The following is a 25896-nucleotide window of genomic DNA, read 5'->3' as shown; positions in this document are numbered from 1 at the left end:
GGGACTTTTTTTGGTAAATGGGTGCAACTTGTGACCAAACTGGTAAGTGAAATAAATCAGATCTGTATGTGTAAACATACTGTCTCACTGGTGCGAGAAACTGAACAAGTAAATGAGATACAAAATGTACAACAGATACTGTGGATTGGAAAAAAACTACTCAAAAGAAAGACAAATAGTGATAAGGGAAAGGGGAAAGAAAGGAAAGGAAAAAGAAAAAAACTATATAACAAGATCATTAATATAGTTATACAGCTAGTTTCTCTTAATTCATTGAAAAGGAAGATTTGCACTAATATCGTTAGGATAAGATATCATGCCTGTATCTTGTACTCTGAACAACTATTATGAAGAGACCTAGAATAGCAAAAGCAATTCTAGGAAACAGACAAGACAGGGCATCAGAAGAATATAATCCTATTTGGTTATAGTCTATACTATTTGGTATAGTGTGTACAATACAAAATGTATTAATCATTGTAACTCTTCTACTAACCTGTTTTGAAACTCTGTTTTCTTGTTATTTTAGTTTTTCTCTTTAAAATAAAAAAAGGATCAATTTTTAAGGTAGTAAGTCAATCATATAAGACAGGAGGGAAACTGATTTTGAAAACCACATTAATTAATGGAATCACCTTGTGATATTACACCATATTCCAAGAATGTTCAAAGGAATTTTAGTATTTGTTTGCAAAGTCTTAATAATGGTCTCCTTAAAATGTCAAGCAAATTAAAATATTTATAATTTAATGTCAAAATATTTCCATTTTTCTAAAATCAACCAGAACCATGCCTTAGCCATGAATAATATATATGATCAAGAGGCTCTTATCATTTTTAGGACCTTGGTGAATTCTAGAATCAAAATTTCTAAGTTGACCAGGTCTCTTCTGCATAAGTTTTCTGTAACATTCTTGCAAATTAATGAAAAACATCAATTAATCATTTATTAATGAGTTAAATAAAATCTTTGGATATATTTTCATTTGGTATTTATACCATAACTATGATATTTACTTTTTTGGGAAATGTTTCCTGTGAACATGATAAGCTTTTTTGAAGAATAAAATAAATTGCTTTGTTTACTCTTTATATGATTTTCAAATAAAGAAACATGAGCACATGTAATAATAGTTTATGACTTGTTCAGAAATCAGTAAGCCAAGCCAGATTTTACTAAAATTTTTTGCTGTCAAGTATTTTTGTGCTAATGATATACAAAAACAAAAAACCAAGAAACGAAAACTATTTCCTGTCAAACTCAGGAAAGTTTGATATGTTGAAATGATCTGATCACTGAGATGCAGATATATGCTAAAATTGCTATTGCCTGGTACCTAATATAAAATGAGCGACAGCGAAACTACAGAGGAAGTATGAATGCTTTAGAAAGATACAACAACATTTGTTCTTCCATTCTAATTTATAGTGGCTTTAAATTTCCCTTAATTTCTTAAAAGGTTAGCTTCATCGTGACACCCTTTTTATCTCTTCATTTATTCCTTTTTTTTTTCTTTTTGGTATCAGAGATTGAACTCATGACTGCACACTTGCAAGGCAGGCCCTTATGCCACTGAGCTAAGTCCCCAGCCCTGCGTCTCTTCATTTAAAAGGTACTAATGACTGCTTAACTTTAGAAACCAGAAACAGAACTAGCTGCCCTCCACCTTACTGCCCCTCCCTTCCCATGAATGTTAACATCCTAGCAGTGCATATTTTTCTTATCATAAGATTACTATCTCAGTACTTCCAAAGACTATTAGACATGAAGCAGAGATTTCATGGAGGATAAAAAAGTAACTACATAAAATATTTTTGGGTAACCTACTTGATAGTGAGAATGTAAATTTTATTTAAGGGGACCAATTTAAAATAAAATTTCCCAGATTAGTTCTTGAAAAATAACTTCATTAACATTTAATAAAATCTGTCTGTTTAAAATAGTGAAGAGACTAGTCAGTGTTTCTTCTAGTGTCAAAGGAAATTTGCATCATCAAAATAAGTCAATAATAAATTTTAACCTGGTATAGTAATAGCTTACTCCTTGAAGTCAAACAGTACAGTGAAGATATTTTTGGAAAGATAAATTTTAATTACAGAATGACAAAACTTTTGAACTGGAAAGGTACTTGTTGATATCTTTTATCATCATCACATTTTACAGAAAAGCAAACAGAAATCCAAAGAAATGAAGTGCTTGGCTAAGATCACTCTGCCAATTAATGGTAGGCTCAGTAACAAAAATCCAGCTTTTCTGTTTCTTAATTTAGTAATCTTTTTACTATTTAATAGTAATAGACAAAGCAACATACATTTATGAGGGTCTCCTAGTTACTAGGATCAATGTTAAGTATTTTACAACTACTCATAAATTATCTCTCATTTTCACAATTACTCTACTAGACAAATATACAACTTGTGACAGATTTGAACGCACGATTCTCACACTGCCAAGTACGGTTGTACTGTGTAGTCACATCATGGACATGTTTAACCAATATAATTTTGCAGTAGTATGAAAGGAGGGAACCACTTGCATGTTTGGGAGTGGGAAAATAGAGCCGAACTGAGAGAACTGCAGATCCACATCATTTTCTCCACTCCAGGATTTTAGTGTTTGAGAGTTCAGACGCAGAACTCCAACAAAGCTTGGTTTTGAACACAGTTCTATTCCTTACTAGGTCTGTGACCTTGGACAATTAATTTCTCTAAGCTTTAGTTTCCTAATCTGTACTATGAAACATAATGATCCTTGTAGAATTTTTATCAGGGTGAAGTGAAATAATGCATTTAGAGCAGTAGTTAGTATAATAAATGTTAATTACATTTTTTGAGCTATTGTAAACTACTTGTTTGTTTGTCATTTTGATAAATTTCACAAGATCATCAAATTTATTTTAAGAAACATAATCATGTACTTTGTCACAACCAACTCTCACTGTACTTGGATTATGTCACATCCAAGCAGATGTCTGTCAATGGCATCCACAAGCATATTAATGTTCTGAAAAGGTAAAACGTTTTCCTCCCACATGTGCACTTCATAGAAAACTGGCCCATAACCTCTACTTTAGCTTCATCTGCTGAAAATGGGTTTTATATTTATATAAAAGAATGTCTTCTAGCAAGAGGTACTTTATTATTTTAACTTAGGAAGAGACTACAAATCAAAAGAAAATCTTTGGAGTGAACCTTTATAACTTTGCTGAATTCAAACTGAGATGAAAATGTATAAACATGACAGGAGTATATTAATAAAATGGACTAAAACCTACCCCTATAATTTTGAAACATGGAATAAAAACCCATTGATTGTTTCCTTTTATTACTGTGGACCCTGACTTAGCTTACCTCAGTGCAACAATTAGTTTCAAATCTGAGAATATGTAGAACCTTTAGGCTGGACTCGAAGGTTGGACAAAATGAGATTTCTGTTATCTCTGCACATCTACACACACAGTTTGGGGAAGACATTGTAGTTGATGATCAGCTCCCTTTCCTTTTCTGCTGTCCTCTGGCTTTCCCAGTATCTCTTAAGAAGGGCCATTACCTGATTTCAGGTCAATGAACTAAAGGAGGAGCAGGGAATCAAGATTTACTCTCCTCATCCTATACCTAATTTAAGCCAATTCTAAGCATACTCTCAAACAGCTATCTGACATAAATCTTTGAATTATGTACTGTGTTCTACCACCCTAGCACCATCCCATCTACAGTGCTCTTGCAGTACATATTATGTTACAGGCATTTAGTAAATGAGAATATGTTTGAAGAATAGGACAGTGGTTGCTAGTACACAGTTTTTTATTATTAATACATGCTAGTAGTACATGTTTATGTTCCTTGTATTTAGTTGTGTTATCTTAATTCCTTTTTTCATTCTCTTTCCCTCCTCATTTTCCCTGTATCTATCTCTTGATCCACTTCCTTTTCTTTTTCTAGTTTGTACGTTTGTAGTACATAATGTTTACATTCTTTGTGTGGAGTTGGTACATATACTTGTTTTAACAGATTAAGAGAGTTAAGAGTTAACAGATTAACAATTAGGAGAGCTGTTAATATTTGTGGTATACAGACATTAGCTAATATGGCTAATTTAAGCTGCCTGTGATTGGGCCATGGGCTCACAAAGATCCTAAGAGTCTAAGATTCTGTTCATTTGTATCAGGGTAAGCCAGCCAGCTTCAGCATGTCACTGAAAACAGGACGAAGAAATAGTAGAGGATAACCTTAGGATATTCCACTATAGCAACTGTAAAGTTACTCTTTTCTAAAGTAGGTGACTTCCATGAAATGTTGGTAAGAGCTTAAGACTTCCCTTGATTTTACCTTTTTGGGCTGAATCTTGATTCCTACATTTGTTATGTGTAAAATGGTTCTCCTTAATGTCAAAAACAAACCAACCCAACTTCCAGTTCAGACCAACTCTCCAAATGCCTCACTGCTGGTTTCAATCTGCTAGACAGGCTCACCTGCTAGCGATAATATGCCCAAAGTACACGTGTGTTTGCCAGGGTCCTCTTCAAATAGTCAGTATTGAGTGACCCAGCTATCATCTCAAGTCTTTGCTGCAAATCTGCATTTCTACATTAACTCAGGAGAAAGGTCTCTAATTATATGTTTCTTGACCCATTTTCCATTGGATCTTGTTCTTAACAGCTTGTACATCTGAAATCTGAGCATCTTTTTATCTTTTTCATTTAAGAAGCTTCTAAGGTTTCATTTTATCATACAGAAAAATCCTCTTGTAAGGAAAGTATGAATGGGATATAAGAAGAGCGTATTAGCCAATGTCATTAATAAAGGTTTTGTTGTAAATGTATAAAAATTTTTAAATTATCTCATTTTATTAATAAATTTTCTTGATTACATTTTATGCTCTTGTGGCAAGATGAATAGATCTGAAGAATACCAAAGCTATATAGTTTATATTCTAAGGTTTTTTTTTTTTTTTTTTTTTGTAATCTAAAGAGCTACATTCACATGGCAAACATACCTATGGGTCATTAATATGACAAAAAGGTATGCATCTCAAACACTGGAAACTGTTAAGCATCTTTGTTGCCAAGACAGTCCTTGTTTCATTCAGTTAAACCTCCATGAATTTCAAACATTTACTTAAACATGATTCAGCTGTGGGACGTGAACTCTATATATTCTGTAGAGAAAAGATGGCTTGTTTGGCCTTCAGCTGTTTTTTGTTTGATCTTTAAGTTACGAGAATAAAACATTTAATATAGTAGTAATTACTAACATTCCAGTAAATTTGAAGGCTCTTACCTGTACATTTGTAATCAGAGGCTACTCCTTTAAGCACAGCATCAAAAATGGATATTTCTACTCGCTGCTTTCTGTGGTGACAACTCAGAAGCAAGGAAGGCTGGGACACAATGAAATACAGAAATGGTTCCAGTTGTAAATCACCTGTTCCTCTTCGACCAGGCTGCCGAATAATAGTAATGCCAAGTGCTTGCCTTGCAGATGACCTTGTGGATGCATGAAGATTTTCAAGAGAGAGAATCCCTATTTTTCTCCCTGATGTTAAAGATGTGTCACTGGTTAAGAGATTTTCAGCTGTCATTATAGAAATACACGACTGACTGGGTTTAGTACCATATGAATCAACTTCTGGAAGATTTAATGAACTCTTGCCTGTTTTTTCATCTTCTTTCTGTACTTGTGATTTCAACTTAGGCAAGGCCGTAGAGGAATAAGTCATTAGTGAGATTCTACTTGCAGTAATAAATATGTCAAAAGGAATAAAATTTAGATTCTTTACGATTGATGACTGGTGTGAGGGACGGGCAATCCGGTGTTGACTGGCACCACTCTGCTGTTCTATTTGCACTATTCTGATTTTAACACTGTCACTGCCAATTCCGCTGTCCTGAGCACCACTGTATCGAGAGGAGGTTTCAGCTGCACCTCCATCAAATGTATCCATTGTTTTCAGTTCTTGTTTAGAGATCTGTAAAAAAAAGATAAAATATTTCAAATTAGTTACGAGTGCTGACATATAAACAATTGTATATGTGTTTAAGAGACACTTAAATAAGTCTAGTATAACCTGGTAGTCATAAAAAAAATTAGGTAGGTGTTCATTTAAAAAAACAAAATAAAACAAAAACAGAACAATAAAAAATACCCCCCAAAAAACCCACAACAAAGTAAGAATGGAAATTCTAGAGAAAAGCATCAAATGATCAAATGTGCATTTCAGTGAAATATACTTCAAGTGTCAGAGCCACCTATCTTGGTTTAATACAATGTAGGTTTTTAAAAAATGGTTCTTCAAATAACTATTTTGACCAGCACTCTGTATAGTTATTTTCAAAGTAATACAATAAATTGTTTCTAATTCATGCTCATGATTGGTTAAAATTATATTTTACCTCAGTGCACCTTATACTGTTTAACCTTTTAATAAACTGATCATAAGTTTTTGAATAGTAAGAAAGGGAGGGAAAAGTCAGCAGTCCTAAATTGTGAGGAACATAGAAGAGTAATTTAAAATATAAATGCTTGCCATTTAAGATGGTTATTTTCTCACCTACAAAAGGTTTTGGAACAAGGGTAAATACAAATGATCAAACAAAATCAAATAAAAAACTAAGGTCTCTCAGGGTAGATTTTTCCTCAGGACAATAAAGGCTACTATTTCTCAATGTTTTCCACCATGGACCCTGAGCAGAGAAAAAGGAACAACTTGGTGGCAGCAGAAGTTGTGTTAAGATTACTTTGCCAACATGACTGTAAGAACTTAGCTCTCTCCTTCTCACATCTCGCAAACATCTATTCAGCACCTAAAAAATTCACAGAAGTATATAGAGCAATCACAAAATCCTACCCACTCCCCTCTTATCAGCAACAAAAACTAATCAGTAACAGTGCACTTCCTTTTAGCCTTTTTTCCCTAGCCATGGTGTGGACACAAATTTGTAACTCAAGTTTCCAACATGCTATTATACACTTCACTTAGTGTTAGGACTAATTTTTCAACCATTCCCATACAATTAGACATACAAGTTTTCAATTTTTGACAACAAACACCTATGAAAAACATGTAGTACTACAGTATTTCTTTAGTACAGCTTGTCAAAGTGGAATTAAAAGGTAATTGTTACAAAAACTTTAAAGCTGTTAATATTGATACCTTTCCAAAAAGGCTGCACAGTTTTACATTACTACTACTGAGTGGTGATGGTAAAATATTCCAGAAATACTGGGTGTTACTTATCAGTTTTTAATTTAATTGGTCAATAAAAGTATCAATTGGCCATGTGTTATAGAAGTTGTTTACCAAGGGCTCATTGTGGAAATGTTAAAGAATAAAAAACAGATTTTTCAAATAATATTTCCTATTTTGATTTTATAATTGTTGACAAACACACCATATTGTTACAAAAATACAGCATTAAATACTTGAAATAAAACTTAGCATTACTCTTGGAAGACATCTTTTTTAAAAAAATCATGCTACCTGTACTGTGCTATTTCTGTGCTGGGAGTAACCCTCTGACTTTGCTGTAGCTAACAAATTCAGTCACCACTCAAAACAAATGGAACTTGTGAATTGCTCTTTTTTTTTTATGATCTCAATACTTCATTTGTACTTCTATTATGGATGGGTTATATTCAACTGAAATACTAAAAGTCTTGTTTAATAATGGGTGGCACATTAGATGGTAGCTCCATAAGAATATAATGGAGCTGAAGAATGCCTGGCGCTTAGTGACATCCTAGGTGCCCCGATGTCATTGAGCAGTTCATCACCCATGTGTCTATGGTTGTGCTGGGGAAACAAACTTTCTGTGCGGCCAGTCATATAAAAGCACACTACAAGACATATGATTATGAACAAACCAGCTGATAATGATTTATTTTGTGTTATTATGCTATTCTTTTTATTGTTGAGCATATACTCCTACTTAGAAAAATGTTTACTGTGAAATCTCACAGTGTGTTATGCCCACACAGCCTACTATATTTAGTGCCTACTTTATCTCTTGATTGCATAATTTTCTCTTGTGCTTAATTTTGTATCGCTTTGGTTATCAAGACCTAAAGAGCAACAGGCTATCCCACAAATACGTATGTTACCCCCACACTTGTATCTAGCCTATGCCATCTAGGTTTGTGTAAGTACGCTCTATGATATTCATACAACTACAAAATCACCTAATGATGCATTTCTCAGGTGTTCCCATAGGTAAATGATACAACTGTATATAAGCTTTGAAGAAAGAGAGACTTGAGATCAAAACAAACACTCTCTAATTATAGGACCTTTGAAAAATTACAAATCTCTCTAAGGCAACATAATCTTTTCTGTAAAATCATGGGAATAATTCTTCAAAGGATTATTAAAGGATTTGGTGAGTCTACCTAAAAATGTCAGCAAAGTGCCTGGCATATAGTAAGAAACTGTCATTGTCATCTGTTATGGTCTGACTCCTCCCAGGTGAAGAATTACTAGAGGGAATGACTACATTTTGTATATACTGTATATATTAGAGTGCACTGGAGATAGAATCAATGATCATTAATACATAAACGTATTTGAACAAAGACTTCCTAATACCAACTCTGCAAGGTCTTTCTTAGACATATTCACGAGGTCTTTCCTATATTTTTGTACTGGGAATAGAACTGACAACCTTGCACTTGCCAGGTGCTGTGCTGCTGAGCTATATCCCCAGTCATATGAAGTCTTTCCTGATCTGCACCCTCCTACTTTGTGCACTCAGCACAAGCACAGCAATCTTTCCAGTCTCTGCTTTTCCACAACCTCATAGTGAGACATTGATAAGCAATGATGCTGTGGCATTAGATGAACTGATATACTGATTTTATACTTATTAAAGGGCAATTTAAAAATTGTTCTTAATGAAGATCTCCTTAATGAAGATGTCTACAAACCTTCCTCTGTCCCTCCCTCCCTTTCTCTTCTTTGTCTTTTCCTCCTCTTCTTCTCTCTCTCTCTCTCTCTCTCTCTCTCTCTCTCTCTCTCTCTCTCTCTCTCTCTCTGGGAGTACTGGAGATTACACCCATGGCCCTCATCTGAGCTATACCTCTGGCCCTTTGGCAGGCTAGGCTTATGCTTTAGCTTCCCAGAGTGCTAAGATTACACGTGTATATTACCATGCATGGCTGACATTTATACTTTTAAAACAACCATTTACTATGGTACTTTTCACACTGTGTTTTCTTGTACAGTGATCAACTAAAATTGAAAAAAAAAATAAAAGATATCCCTGAACAGGTTTATTATTTGCCACCTATAGTTAACAAGTTACATAACTTTTTTTTTTTTTAACTAAGAGAGACAAACCTTTGAGAGACAATACTGTTAGCTCTATCCTATAGTTGAGGAAACTGAGGCATATGTGTACCTTGAGACCATAATGTTAAGAAATAAATCACATAGCTTAAATATGGCATTATTTTTCTTATATGAGAAAGTCAAGGTATTAGAAAAAGAGTAAAATAAAAGATAGATGATAGGAAGTAGGGAGGCCGATCTTTCTAAAACGGTGAAGGACGAGGCCTGGTAGTGCACGCTTGTAATCCCAACACTTAGGAGGGTGAGGCATGAGGCTGCAAAGACTTCAAGGCCAGCCTGAACTACATAGTGAACTCAGGGCCACTCCATACTGCATAGTGAGACCCTGAATCAAACCAAAACCAAAACCTAAACCAAAACCAAAATGAAAACAAAACCTAAAAGGGGAAGGGATCAAAAAATGGAAGGAGGAAGGAGGGAGAGAGATGGAAGGGAAAAGGGATGAAAAAAGGAATTACGATGTGTTATGTACAAAAACCAACTCCATACACCAAATGTAAACATTATGTACTGCAAACATGTACTAATAAAAAAAGGTGAAAAAGAAAGGCCCAGGTGATACGGCTTACATACAGGCTATGTAAGAGAATAGTATTCTCAGAACATATCACACTGACTTGTAAAATTTTATGACTACTTTCTGACTGAATATATGAATGAACAAAATCAACAGATTTAATTTAGAAATTCAGTAAAAATAAAGTCCACAATTTTAAAGATAACAGCTTAATTTTAAAGCTGTTATCCTTACTAATAAAATTTGAAACAGACTTCCAAACATTGCCAACTAGGAATTTCCAACAGTACTCAAGTAGTCTAGGATTTACTGCTTACATTTTGAGGGACCCCAAACTAAATATCTAAATACAACTTAACTAAAAAAATCACTTAAGTTGAAATCTATGGCAAAGCCAAGTAGAGTCCAGCTTCACAAACCATTGTTATTCTTTCAGTCAAGAAAGTCAACTATAATTAACTACATGAAACCATAGCTTTTATGTACACAGAATTTTCTTCTGATTTACAGATGTATTTAAAACCTAGTCTCACCTTTAAAGCAAATTAAATGTCCCTATAATAGGTGTTAACATGAAAAACCAAACTACCAGTAGAGAAAGATAAGGCAATGTAGTGTGCAGACATTCTACACGCTGATTGCCATATAAGACCCTAGTACATGTCAAGTGGCTTGAGATATATATAATTGGTAGGGGCAGGGTGGCAGCTATCAGCTCAGGTCACCCAGGTTACTGAACAGAAGTCAGATGGTAACTAATTCTAGTTACTACTGAGCAGAATGGAATTTGAACCAATGACCCAGAGATGAAAGGCTTTGATTCCTTTTGAAAAAAAGGCACTATTTCCCCAATACTAAGTGGTTAAAAAGCCAAAATTTCCTCCATTTATTCTAGGCATCCAAATCATTTGTAGCACTGAAACAAATAAACTGAGGAGTTTGAGACATATTTTAAAACCCACTGTTTGTCCCTCGTCCACTGCAGATTTATTATGTTGAGAAGTATCTGGTCCACAACTGAGAAATGTTTCACAACTAATTAAGTGTGTTGGTCCTTAAACTTAGGCATCAAATTTCCCATTCCTTGAGTGAATAAAAAGGGATGTGATCACTCTGAAAATAACTCCTGCCTTATTATTGTCCAATGGGACTAACAAGTGGTCAAAACAGCACTATCTATTTGCTATGGGTGAGTGCTGCATTTATCTCTCGGCAGTGCTGTTACATCAGCTTTCCCACTCTTTACCTAACTTATTTAAAATGAACAATAAAAGTTTTCTTTAATTAGCTACCGGTGTGCATTAACATGATCATGATTAAACCATAAAAACCAACTGTACATTACTCTGCTCCTCTGTTCCATATGTTTTGAATTATTCTGTTTGAAAATGTACTTTGTGTCCCTTTTAAAAGTTCGACCTTCTGCTTTCAGAGAATTAAATGCATATTACTGTAGTGAAGAAGATAATGTTTCAGACCTCCAGGCATATATTAAACACACTGGCAGCACTTGAGACAAAATGCTTTACTTATTAGATACTTCCTTTTCTAAACAGTGTCATCAAAGGCTAAAAACAAAATCCATATAAAAGCTGCACAATGCTTCCACACAGAACCTGTGCCAAAATCCCTGTACTTTCCAACTAATGAGGAAAGGATGTGTACTCTTAACATATGAATGTAAGATTTTCCAAGCATTCACTTTAGGAAACTAGACTATTGATTCCATATGGGTTATGTTAAATGAAACTGTATTGGTAAAATAACCTTTAAGATATCTGGCATGATAACAATAATTAAACAATATTCAAAAGACTAAAACAAAAGGGAATTTGGTTCCACAATGGCTAATTAAAATAAAATGAAAAAACACAGCATGCTATCCATCAAGATAAATTGTTATTGTTTAAGAACTTTTAAAATACTGTTAAAATATACTTTTAGATAAAATCTGAAAGAGCTGGAAAAATATTTGTGGCTTAAAAATGGATAGTTCAGTGAAGAAAAAAGTACAGGACTCTGAAATTTTATGTGGAGATAACAGCTTTAGAGCCTTGAGCACAACCAGATGGTACTTAAAGCAGAGGAATTCTACTAGTTTCACTATCAATGGGTTTCAATCTGAGAAGGTTTTCAATAGCTAGCTAGTATGTTAAGTTGATAGTTTACTTCTTAGATCATTTCAGCGCATTTTCCCATCCTTTCACATCTATATACAGTGCAGACACTAGCCACCATGGAGAAGGTGCTGAAAACTGTACTAGTAGCTGGGAACTACAGCTAATTCCTCTTTTAAATGTACAGTACTGAGATAGGTAAGTTTACTAGCTCACCCTGGAGTCTGAAGACTCATAGTGTTTTAGGAGTAGTGAATAAAACCACATTTGAATGATGGGGCAGTATCAAAGTATGTATTAAAGCAGTCTCTAGATACATTAATTAGATATTCTTTTAAGCAGCATTTTAGAATAAGGAAAGAAGGTAGATTGAAACTTCTTGTTGGAACACAACAACAATTTTAGGAGCATATTTAAAAGTCAGCCATAGTAATAAAAAATTCTGCAGATAAATGGATGTTTAAATTTTTAAGGAAAATATTTAGAAAATAACCTTTTGAGCCAAAGACTAAAACAATTTTTTGTGTTTTGATGGCTAACAATAACTGGAAATTCATTATCTACCCCAGTTCTTTATTTCACATTATTTTCAAAATTTGTCTTTTAGTAAAAAATAACAAAAAACGGGGGCTGGGGATTTAGCTCAGCGGTATAAGCACCTGCCTTGCAAGCAGGCGGTCGTGAGTTCGATCCTTGGTACTGATAAAAAAGAAAAAGACAAAAAACAAACAAACAAACAAAAAAACATAAGCAAGCATATTTACCAAATTTCCACCTTGTTATCATAATTATAGTTACACAACATGAACACTGAAGCAACACTTCCAGCAGGCAATAGTCATATTATAATCATTATCAAAATATCTCTTTCCAATTATAAGATCATTTTTCACATTTACAGATTATGAAAAAAGTCAAGTTCAAAACTATACAATGAAAGTAGAATGAAAGTGACAAATATATCTGTATATCATGGTGACATGCACCCTAATTTTACTGCCTTTGCTAAAATATAATAGCGTTTTTCAAACAAATATTCCCTTTCTTACAAAATCAAATGCAGTTAAAACATAATTTGTTACACATTTCAGGGGTTTCACTTACTAGAATTACAAAGGAGACTTTTTACAAATTTGAAAATTTTATGTCCATTGTCTGAATACTTGCAAACATACTTCTAGCTGTATCTTTTAGGAATTTGAGGATAGTGTGGCATGGTATGATTGGGAGGTTATTTTATGCCTCTAACAAAGAAGCAGACTACTTTGGAAGCTTTGTATAATTAGTGAATTGTATTAAGATAATCTTTAAACAATAAAGCATTCTTTTTTTTTTTTTTTTTTTTTTTTGATTCTGGGGGTTGAACTCACTACCTTGCACTTGCCAGGCAAGTGTTTACACCACTGAGCTAAATCTCCCAGCCCAATAAGAGCACATTTTTATGTCTCATATTTTCAATGGTATATCACAGTTCATAAAGTTTTATGATTCAATGCATGAATTACCATTTCAACTCAGTGATGAAATTTATGCTAACATAATGAATAAAAAAGCATTAAATAAGGGTTGGGATATAGCTGAGCAGCAAAGCACTGGCTTGGCAAGGTCCTGAGTTCAAGTCTCAGTATCAAACAAACAAATCAAATTAAATAGAATAAATTGAAACATTTCCTTCAGTGTAAACAGTGAATTATTTTTTGCTCAAAAAATGTGCACAAGCTGGGCTAAGGATTTAGGTCAGCGGCATAAGCGCCTGCCTTGCAAGCAGGCAGTCATGAGTTCGATCCCTGGTACCGATAAAAATGAAAAAGACAAAAAAAAAAAAAAAAAAAACCATGCACAAGCATCATATAGACTTTGGTAGAACAGACACTGAGTACTAAAACACAAAGGGCTTTTTATATTTTGTTTCTCTAAGCCAAATGTTAAACAAGATCCCAATAATATAATTGTTCCCAGTTGGATGACAACAAAGTTTTCACAATACTGCAATAATTATGCAAAAGAGCAGAACTAATGATACCCATCACTGCTTAACAGATAGAATGGTAAAGAGTACTATAGTTTCAAGTTTTCCCTTTCATGAAGTTTTCCGGCTCTTTGAAGTAACTTAGGAGGCCCCTACTGCCTGCTAGGTATCAGTTCAAATATTCACATTTTAAGACCAGTGCTAACTGCAATAAAAGAAACATGGAGATAGTTCAGCAAAGGTTGTCTTTCACTGCAGTCTGTAGTCTAGTGTTTTACCAACAATTTAAAACAATAAGTGAAATGCAAATAAATTTTTTATATTATGAGAAGGGACCATAACCAGTGCTAAGAACCATAATACCTAGATCATTGTCAGTGCCTATTTCAATATAAAAGACTGGGGTATGAGGGAGGTATTTGGGGAGGGGAGAGGGATTCCTAATCAACAATCTACTCACTTAAACACAGGTAAATTCTAATCCTACCTGCTGAGATTTTACTTGAAGTGTTATCTTTTAGACTTCTCTGTCAACGTTTTAGCTGCATTGTCATCTTTAAACTTTGTATCACTTTATATGTGTATGATTTCACAACAAAAAACTTATTTTGGGGAGATTTGTAAAACAAAATTCTAGGTAAAACTTTACTTATAGAGTCTTACCTCTGACATTTCTCATTATTTTCTTTCTTTGTGTTTCTCACATATATAACAAATGGAAGAGGCTGACCACTTTTGTTCAAGGGCTACAGGTTTAACTGACTTAAGTTTTGACTTTTTTATCGATCAATTCGCTTTTTAAAAAACAAAATTTGCCACATCTCATCTAAGACATTAATCAAAACAGATGCCTGTATGTCAGAAGTAACAGCCTGGCTTATAAAGGGCCATGATGTTAATTCTTAAGAAGTGGCTACTGTGTGTACAAGGTAACTACTCTTCATACTGATGAAATCTAAGATTCATTCCATTAATGTTAATGTGGAAACCATTTTGTCCTCTGGCTGCTTAAAGATTTTCAATAGGATTAAATCAGCTGCAAGTCCTCATTATATCAGGGTTTACAATTGTGTCTGAATTGGAGTCTGTTTCTCATAGAGTTTTACTTGGAGACTGACTTAGATTGGCTCCTCAGAGCTTGTCTGATTTTACTAGAAACAACTGTATCACATCAACCACTCTCATAAACTTGCTTTAAGATTGTATCCCCCTACCCCTGAAGCAGATGAAAGTTTACTGAGCCTGTGCATTGTCTGTAAGAGTCACAGAAAAGCTTATATTTAGTTTCCACAGCAATGTAGAAGTGGACTATATTTCTAACTACTTTAGTGGGCCTCTGCCTTACAACTATGAACCTAGTTCTCTGATAAGAAACTATGATTTAACTATTGTCTATTGAAAAATACAGATAAATCCTTATTTGATTATCTTCTAAGTCACATATACTCCTTTAAAAACATTATGGAGGCAGGAAAAGAGCAGGCCTTTAGAACTAATTTTCCCCCAGTATCCAAGTTGAAAACTGATGACAGTGGCCAAGCACACTGATAATTAACTTTATTTAGTAGCTAGGTTTCATTCTCAAATAGGCTACAGTTACTTAACAAAATACTGAACTGATTTTCATTATTAGATATTCTATTTACTAAACAAACTGGTTAACTGTAGATTGTCTTTCAAGTTGACCCAAATATCAGCACTGTCTACCATCTACCTGACAATTCAAATCCATCAAGATTACAGAAGATCATTTGGAAATTTTATTGGCCACCTTTTAACTGTAGGATGACAGATCACATCCAAACTGAATTAAGGTCACATACTTCTCAGTCACATATACTATTAATCCCTTAAAACATAACTGATGGAAAGAATTTGAAATGCAAAGTAAACAGGAAGTTTGAAAGACTTGTTTATGCCCTGAAGCCAATTATCTTCCATTAGAAAAATTTTCACTCTGCTACTCCATGAAAATCATCGCTACCCAAATGATTTTCCACACAAATGGTATCAATAGTATCAACCTCTTTCTTCAACCCTTGGAAACTGGAAATAGTAAAAACTCCTAACAATGGCTTTGTTCATGCAGCCCCAGTAGATTTCCAAATTCTAATATGGACCATATTCTGGTAGGACTTCCTGCTGTCCTAAGAAAGCAATTTATAAAAGTTATCCAACATGCACCATAAGTTTGGATGTTTCTGGTCATGTAGGAATAGAATGTGAGTTTAAACAGTGTTACAAAGAAGATTTAGATTTCAATTTCCCAAATATCAAACATCAACGTGTACAAACGTAGAAGCAGTAAGTAAATCTGGATTTTCTGAAAAAAACTTTCCCAAATAATTGTGAATTAGAAAATAAATTTTAATTATACATGTATATATTTACTAGCTTATCCTATCAGAGTGTCTCTTGTTAAGGCTAAATTTTACGTTGCATTCACAATAATAATAACAAATCAGTATCATTAAAGAGAAGTATTCCTAGACTTTAGAACTTACTGTTATTTCTTTAAGCTAGTTAGGAATCAGCAGTTTATTTTAAAATTATTTTACAGCAATATTATTTAGTTAGCATCACCAAATAATACTGGGCTACTGAGTTTTAGCTACAATAAATTTATGGGTATAAAATAATTGCTGAACATCTTGAAAACACAGCTAATATCAAGATCAATTAGCAAAATAATTTCACTTCATTTATTCAACAAATTACTATTGAGCATCTGCTATGTTGTAAACATTGGTTGGGGATACTGTATAGCAGAAATATAGCTCTTGCATTCATGAAGGTTGCAGAGGAGTCAGATAATAAAAATTATATAACCCTTCACTCACATTTTCTGGATGGGAATATTGGGTATTATGAAAGTCAGGAGTGATCTGAGATTTTCTTGGTGTGATCTACTGTACAATGGGGAAAGATGGTATTTCAAGCTTTTGAAAGCAGATTTTAATTTTGTAAGTGTATACTGTATGCTAGGCATGGTGGCCCAGCACTCTGGAGGCTGAGGCATAAAGCTTGCTGAGAGTTCTAGGTTAACCTGGGCTACATAGTGAGTTTAAGCCCATGCTGAACTACGTAGTGAGATCCTGTCTCAACAAAAACAAAACAAAACAAAACAAAACAAAAACAAACAAGTCTATGTTGTAACAGTGCTTTTACAGTATGTGTGTCCAAACTGTGCCACGAATGACCACATGGTATTCACCTAAGGAGATGGTACTACTGTATTCTTGTCTATCTGTCTGTCTATCTGTCTCTTTTTTGTGGACAAAATAGCTGACACCCACAAGATTAAGGGGAGGTTTATTTTGGCTCACAGTCTGTAGAGGTTTCAGTCCATAATTAGATGGCTCTAAAGGCAAGGTGGCATGACAGAGGAGAAGGAGTACATGGAGTGGAAACAGGAAGCAGAGAGCAGGAAAGAGAGAAGAGGGAGAAGGAAGGGAGAAAGAGACAGGAAGGAGGAAGGAGAAGGGGGAGGGGAGGACGGGGGAGAGATATATCTCAAGGGAGGACAGAGAAAGATAGATCATTCTAGGCTATGCCTTCAGTGACCCAAGTCCTCCAGCTTCACCTCCTAAATCATAGTTAGCTGTATAAACCTGCCAGTGGACTAATTCACTGATTAGTATCACACCCCCATGACCCAGTCATTCTCAGTGTCCCACCTATGAGCGCATAAGGCTTTGAAGAAATGCCCAAATATATACCACAGCAGGAACTCTCTATTCGAATCTGCTATCTAGCCCAATCTGGTTTAAACTCAACATTCTCCTGATTCAAGCTCCTTAGTGCTAGGTTATTAGGCATGCGCCATCATGGTCAGCTGCACTCAATTTTAAAGGACTCCCTGGTTCAATTATAACCTTTTCCTAGTTCCTCCAAAAAGTCAAATTTCTAATCAGCTAAGAGCTATTCAAGAAAGGCTTCAATGAGAGTTAATTTTCTGGGTTGAGCCCAGGCTAATGCTGGGCAAGCAACTGGAGATCAGAGAAATGGGGCTATGTATGCACTCATGCCCTGATCCTCAAAAAGTTAAATGGATGAGACATAAGCCATTTCTTGGGCAGAAACTGTGGACCTGAACAGGAAAAATGACATAGTACTTCTGAGTTGTAAAGATGGGAAAGGAGAGTAGCATGGGCTTTACATAACATTCATATTGAGCATTTCCATTCAGAAGTCCCATTGTCAATACCATAAAAAAAGTAAAACATCACCGTAACATTTTAAAATGTGCTTCTTCCCAAATACAATCCTTCCATCTTATTTTTCCTTCTCAAGAGGTCCAAATATTAAATGTACTCTTATGACCCTCACCAATTACTCCTGATTATTTCTTTGTTTCACTAATTATTATTTCCTTTTTATTTTATACTTGCACCAGCCCTTTTCACTATGCAAAAGGAATTTTTATGAGTCCCTTTGTTAATTTCACTGTCATTTTCCTGTTCTAACAGAACCAGGAAGTACTACCAGGTTACTCGACTCCAAATACTTTCAATATTTACTTAGAAACATTTGCCCCAAGAGAACAGAAGGTACAAAGAAACTATTTTTAAGTTTTTTTCCCATCTTATTTTATCATCATTACCTAGAACAGTATGTAGTACACAGCATATATGCAATAAGTATATAATGAGTGTATTACAAAAGGAATAAATAAATGGAATTATTTACAAGGTATTCCTTAGATCCCTGGGTAAGGGAGGCTGCCTGGTAGGATATGTACTTTGTGAGTACATCTGAACCAGGACTAAAAGAATCCAACATCTGGAATGGCAGTAAGACTGAGGGAACCACATAAGTAAGGACAAAACTAAAACACAAAAACACTTTAGAGCACAGGTAAGTGAATGGAAAACGTCTCATCACTCATTAATAAGAAAAATGGAAGATGAGATTGGGAAGGCAAGATAAAGCAAAATTCTAGGTAGTCAGATTAGGAAATTTAGTTCTGCTTTATGTGTTTTTCTCAAAACAGAGCCTCTTAGGCACCTCAATCAGCATCACTGAGGACACTCTTTTTTTAAAAAGCTTTTTAGGCTCCATGCTAGGAGCATCTTACATGGCCTTGAGGGCCTATCTCCCTTCTTCCTGTCTCTTTCTGCTTCCTGCTGTCATGCCAGGTGCTCTTTGTCCTCTGCCAGTCTCTTCTTGTCATGCTGCCCTGCCTTTAGAATCAGCTATTTATGGGCTGAAAACTTTACAAACTATGAGCCAAAATAAACCTGTCCTTAAACTTGTATATGTAGGGTATTTTGTCCACAAAGAAAGTAAGTCTCTCTCTCTCAAAAAAAAAAAAAAAAAAAAAAAAAAAAAAAAAAAAAAAAGGAAAGAAAGAAAAAAGAACATAGTCATGTCATCTTCTTGTGTGAATATTATGACGGTCATACGTGGCACAATTTGTACAGATATATTGTAAAAGCATTGGCACAACATAGATTTGTTGTTTTGTTTTTTATTGAGACAGGATCAACCCTCCCTTGATTTGCCCATGATAACTGCTTTTTCTACAATCCTATAGAACATGCTATGTCTATACGGTCTTTTAGTCCAAGGACATGCCACATCTAATTTTTGTAAATCCTGTGCATAAATCACAGGTGTGTGAAAAGGTATTTGTAAAAGGCAGTGATAATACTGGTTGATATTATAACTTTTCTATGTGCATCACACACATCAACTAATTAAATTCTCCCAAGAAATGGTATAAAGTGGGTATTATTTTGCTTATTTTGAGGTAGAGAAGCTGAGGCCCAGAAATTAAGCAACTTGCTCAAAATCACATAGTTAGTAAAGTTAAGGTTTAGGAATTTGCAGTATAGGATGGATCTACAATTCATTTAAAAATCACAGTCTACATAGTCTGTCTGCCAGAATTTTTTTCTTTCAGTTCATACCAGAACTTAAAAACTTAAATTTTTTATTATCAACAGTCACTTGACTAGATGGCCAAATAACTATAGGGACAAAGTAATCTTGTTTACTGCTACACACATAGTATTACGTACAAATGCCCATAAATAAATACTCTGCAAATAAATGAATGAAAAAATAAGGAAAAGAAAGAAGAGGAGATAGGAATCCAAGAATGAAGCAATACATACCACTCTGACTATATAAGGGAGTCTGGGAGGTGTTTTAGGTTTTTTTGCTTTTTTTTTATTGCCACAGATTTCAGACAGATGGCTTCCCAAAAAAAAGCCTTCATCAATACATGAACATAGTTTGAAATGGTGAAAGGAAAACTCCCTTTGCAAGGTGCTGGGACCAGGTGTCTCTATTTTAGCAAATCATTGTATTCAAGAACAGGAAGTAGGGCTTGGAGATAGAGTACTGCATAGGGAGCTGAAGACTGGCTGAGTTCCATGGTTTCCACTAAGTCACACCTGTGTGCAGCTATGTGGAGGAAAACGTGTCTTTGCTCACAGCTTTTCCTTTGTTCACAAGGCATTAAAATGGAATAATTCAGGCCAATTTCAGATGCTCAGTTTAATGCATCACAATCATGTCTCCTTAGAGCTAGACAAGGTTATGGAATTCATTGTTCCCAGAAATGTTGAAATCACTTTATTATTTATTTTGATACAGTATCCTTTCTTCAAAGAATATCTTACCAGATGATGGGTAGTAGTAAAGGAATTGGTAAGGAGGTAGGAGAATACATAATTTGCAAAGCAGATGAAAGAAAGGCTGCCTCATAATGACTGTCACGCTTGTATGTGCATGTGATCTGCAGACAAAAAGCCCATGCTACCAGAAAACTATCCTTGATATAATCATTCATGATTTTTGATTGTTCAATTACATTTGACTGTTGAATCATAATTCTATATATTTATGGGGTATAGGGATTGTTTACATGTAGTGGAGTGATTAAATCAACCTCATTAACATATCTGTCATCTTACTTTTTATTGTGATATTTGAAATTTACTCATAATTATTTTGAAGTATTATCATCATCGTACTATGCAGTAATCTCAAAACGTATTCCTCTGGTGTAAAACTTTGTAACCCTTAATCAACTATACTACTTCTGTCTGTTCCCCCACTTCTGGTAATCATCATTTTACTCTAGGCGTTTAACTTTTAAGATTCTAAATATAGGTGAGATCATGCTGTACTAATCTTTCTGTACCTTTCTGGCTTATTCGGTTAGCATAATGTTCTGCAGATTCATTCATATCTCACAAAAGACAAAATCCCTCATTTCTGAGGTGGAACAGTATTCCATCGTATATACATACATTTTCTAAACGTCCTCGTGTGCTGATGAATACGTATGCTGATTCTATAACTTGGCTATTGTGAGTAAATGAACATGAGAGTGCAGATGTCAGTTTTTTGGCCATATACCCAGTAGAGGGATTACTGGATCATGTAGTAGTTGAATTTTCATTGTTTGGTGGGATTTCCATACTATTTTCATAACAAGAGCTTCCTTTTTTAACAACATATTATTCTTGACATAATTTTATATATAGGCTTTATTGAGATATAAAGCAGTGGTGGCAAAACACTGCAAGTGTTAGGCTGTTTGTGACAGCACTAAGAAAGCTAATGCAGTACGTGTGTATTTGTTCACCATACATAATTCATTTAAATGGAGTCATGTAATATGCGGCATTTAGAGAAGCTTTTTTCTATGCAATTTTTGCAAGGTTCATCCACATTGTAACATATCCTTTGTTCTTTTTTATGGGAAAGGTACTATTCCATTGCATAGACATATCACATTCTATTTATTCATTCACTGTTTGATGGACACTGCTTTTTTCTATTTTTTAGGTACAATGAATAATTGTGATACAAATATTCATAATGCAAGTTATTGTGTGGACATATGCTTTCATTTTTCTTGGTTATATGTTTGGGAACAGAATTGTTGGGTCACATAGTAACTATCTGTTTAATACTGCGAGGAACTGCCAGAATGTTTTCTAAAGCAGCTGACCCATTTTAAACTCTCATGATGGATAAGAAAATTTCAGATATTCACCTATTCAGTAACACATGTTATAGTATTTATGATCACAGTCATTCTAACACGTATGAAGTGGTATTTCCATGGGGGTACTGATATGCATTTTTCTGACAGTTACTTGCTCTGAGCTTGTTTTATGTATTTTATCTGTTATTTTTTAACCTTTTCTGAAGAAATGCCTATTCAGAAAATACTTATTTTGAAGAAATGCCTATTCAGGTCTATTTTTTTCTACTGGATTTTCTTTTGATTATTAAGATACAAGGGATATTTATTCTAAATAGAAGTACATTAGCAGATGTGATTTCCAAATATATTCTTTCATTCTGTGACTTGTCTTTTTGCTTTTTAAAAAAATTTTTATTTAAGGAGAAAAAACAGAAAAAACAAAAAGCAAAAGATATAAACAAACAACTAGTATAACTATAACAACAAAAACCCCAAAACATAACAATATAGGCTTTCAAAATAGGAGAATGGGAATCTAACAGTGGTCGCTATATTGCATATTGTTATCTTCAAGAGAGTTGCTTAGATTACCAGAGACCTACATGCAAAATCAATCAAACCATATGAGTACTAACTGTTCTTTTCCATGAACTAATAGAAAATCTTAGCTATCATACACACGCACACACACACACACACACACACACACCATTTAGATCTTTTTCCTTTCTTCCTTTCCCCATCCCAGTTGTTTTTTTCCCTTTCAGCAGTTTATTACCTTTTCACAGTATCTACTGTATATTTTGTATCTTATTTATTCTTTCAGTTTCTTACCCTTAGGAGACAATACAGTACTTGTGTATGTGAGTCTGATTTATTTCACTTATCAGTATGGTCTCAAGTTGCATTCTTTTACCTATAAAAGTAAGCCACAAGTTGATCCTTCTTTATAGCTGAGTAGTACTCTATAGTATAAAATTATCACATCTTTTTTTATCCATTCCTCATTTGAAGGACATTTGGGTTGTTTCTAAGATTTGGTTATTACAAATTGTGCTGCTATAAACATGGGTACACATATTATCAGTATGGTATGCTTTCAGTTTTTCTGAGAAAATACCCAGATGGAAGAATAGTTGGGTAAAATGGGACTTCTAATCCTAGCTTTTTGAGAAATTACCACACTAATTTCTACAGTGGTTGCACCAGTCTACACTCTTACCAACAATGCAGGTTTCTTTTTTCCTCACAGCCCTTCCAGCATTTCTTACTGGTTGATTTTTTGATCTTGGCCATTCTCTCTGGAATGAGATGGAGTGTCAGCATTGTTTTGATTTGCATTTCTCTAACAACCAATGATGCTGAACATCTTTTCATGTATTAATTTGCTATTTGTATTTCATCTGAGATGCTCATTTTTGGATTGAGTCTTTGAATTTGGGGGCCTGATTTTTTCCAATTCTTTATATGTTCTAGATAAAAGTCTTTTGTTCAAGAGATTGTTGGCAAAAACTTTTTCCCAGTCTGTGGCAATGTTTTCCACTCTGCTGGTGATTTCTTTTCATGTGCAGAAACTTTTTAGTAAGATGAGATCTCAGTTCCTGATTCTTTGAAGTACATCCCACGCAGTTTAGTTTTTGTTCATGAACTCTCTACCTAACCCTTTATCTTTGAGATTTCTACTTAGTCTTCTAGTAGAGTTAGCATTTCTGTTTTAATATTTAGATCCTTGATCCATTTTGACATTAGGTTAGTGCATGGTGATAGGCATGGGTCTTGTTTAAGTCTTTGGTATGTGGGGAAGCTAGTTTTCCAAGCATTATTAAAGAGACTGTCTTCCAGTGAACATGTTTGGCCCCTTTATCAAAGATAATGTGGTTGAGTGTGTTTGTAGTTGTGTCTATATCTTCTGTTCTGTTTCAGTGACCCTCAGATCTGATTTTTTGTCAGTACCAAGCTGATTTTATTACAGTAGCTTAATTTCAAGTCAGGGATTGTGATGCATCCTGCCTTGCATTTGTTGCTCCGCGTTGCCTTTGCTATTCTATGTCTCTTTTGGTTTCAGATGAATTTTAGGAATGATTTCTCTAGATTTTGAGGTAAGCTAATGGTATTTTGATCAGGATTGCAATCAATCTGTATAACAATTTTGAGAAAATGCCCATTTTCAATGTTTGTTCTTCCTATCCATGAGCAAGGAATATCTTTCCATTTTCTGAGATCTTCTTCGATTTCCTTTTTCAGAGAACTGTAGTTTTCAATATATGGACCTTTTACTTCCTTTGTTATATTGATTGCTATGTATTTCATTTTTGGGATGCTATCATGAAAACTACTGTTTCCTTAATTTCACTCTCAGTGCTTTTATTGCTTGTATTTAGGAATGCTATTGATTTTGAGTGTTGACTTTGTATCCAGCTACACCACTGAATTTGCTTAAGAAATCTAGTAAACTTTTGGTGGAGTTTTTGGGGCTCTTCAATGTAAAGTGTCATGTCACCTGCAAATAATGATGATTTAGTTTCTTCCTCTCCTAGCCTTTTTTCTTTTATGTCTCTTTGCTAGTTGTTCTGCCTAATGTTTCCAGAACTATACTGAGTAGGAGTGGTGATAGTGGACATCACTGTCTTGTTTTGATTTTAGGATGAAAGATTTTCAGTTTTTTTTCCATTTAGTATGATGTTGGATGTTGGTTCATTATACATGGCTTTTATCAGATTGAGGTACAGACCATCTGTTCTCTAGGGTACTTGCCATGAATGAGTTTTGAACTTTGTCAAAAACTTTTTCTGTATCTATTGAGATGACCATGTGATTTTTGGCTCTGGCTCTGTTAATATGGTGCATTATATTTACTGTTTTGCATATGTTGAACTATCTTTGCATTCCTGGGATAAGTCACACTTCATCATAGTGTATAATCTTGATATTTACTGCATCCTGTTTGCTAGTATTTTATTGAGGATTTTTGCATCCATGTTCATTAGAAAGATTGGTCTGTAGCTCCTTTTTTGGTTAGTGTTTTTCTGGTTTTGGTATCAGGGTAATACTTGCCTCTAGGAGTTATTTATGGAGTTATTATGGAGAATTGCTTCCTTTTCAATTTCATTAAAGAGTTTGCCGAGTACTGGCATTAAATCTTCTCTAAATTTGTAGAACTGAGCCGTGAGTGCAGCACGACCTGGGCTTTTCTTTATTGATAAGTTTTTAATTACATTTTTCAATATCATTAACTGATACTGGGTTATTCAGAAGTTTTACATTTTTTTTATTCAGCTTTGTTAGTTCATACATTTTTAGTAGTCTATACCTTCTTTGTTTTGCAACCTATGTGAGTACAGATTTTCGAAGTAGGTATTGATGATCTTCTGAATTTCCACAGGATCTGTGGTAATTTCGTTCTTTTCATTCCTCAATGCACGAAGTTGAGTTTTTTTTTCCTCTTTTTGATAAGGTTGGCTAGGATTTTATCAATTTTTTGAGTATTTCAAAGAACCAATTCTTTGATTTTTTTAGTTCTTTGTATTCTTAGTCTCACTTCAGTTAATTTCCGCTCTAATCTTTGTAATTTCCTCCTGTCTATGGGCTTTGGGCTTGACGTGCTCCTCTTTTAGATACTTTAATTGTTGCATTAGATTAATTATATTTTCTCTGTTTTTCTGATGTGTGAATTCATTGGGATAAATTTCCTTCTTAGGACTGCTTTTATTGCATTCCACAGGTTTTGGTATGCTGTGTTTGCATTTTCATCTGATTATAGATATTGTTTAACTTGTTTGATAATTTCATTTGTGACCCATTGGTTGTTCAGGAGGGTATTAATTTCCATGTGTTTATGGGAATTTTGCAGTTTCTTTTGCCATTAATTTCCAATTTCATTACACTATGGTCAGATAATATGTGTAGAATAATTTTAATTCTTTTGCACTTACTTAATCATGTTATGTGGGCTACTATATGATCTGTTTTAGAGAATGACACGTGCACAGCTGAGAAGAATGT

General features: G+C 34.4%; 1 protein-coding gene across 7 annotated transcripts in view; it reads right to left on the bottom strand.

Annotated features, from left to right (window-relative positions):
* Positions 1-25896, bottom strand: part of Vps13b (vacuolar protein sorting 13 homolog B) — a 683809-nt gene that overhangs the window by 211530 nt on the left and 446383 nt on the right. For all 7 annotated transcript variants that reach the window (XM_063257835.1, XM_013143877.3, XM_003479878.5 and 4 more), the window contains one exon: positions 5281-5968. In XM_063257835.1, coding sequence (XP_063113905.1) covers positions 5281-5968 — 688 coding nt within the window. The remainder of the gene's footprint in view (positions 1-5280; positions 5969-25896) is intronic.

Source organism: Cavia porcellus, unplaced genomic scaffold (assembly GCF_034190915.1).
Source record: "Cavia porcellus strain 051 isolate PalLab524CR breed Dunkin Hartley unplaced genomic scaffold, mCavPor4.1 scaffold_10, whole genome shotgun sequence".
Lineage (NCBI taxonomy): Eukaryota > Metazoa > Chordata > Mammalia > Rodentia > Caviidae > Cavia > Cavia porcellus.
Note: the sequence above shows the minus strand (reverse complement) of the source record. Positions and strands in the feature narration are given on the sequence as shown.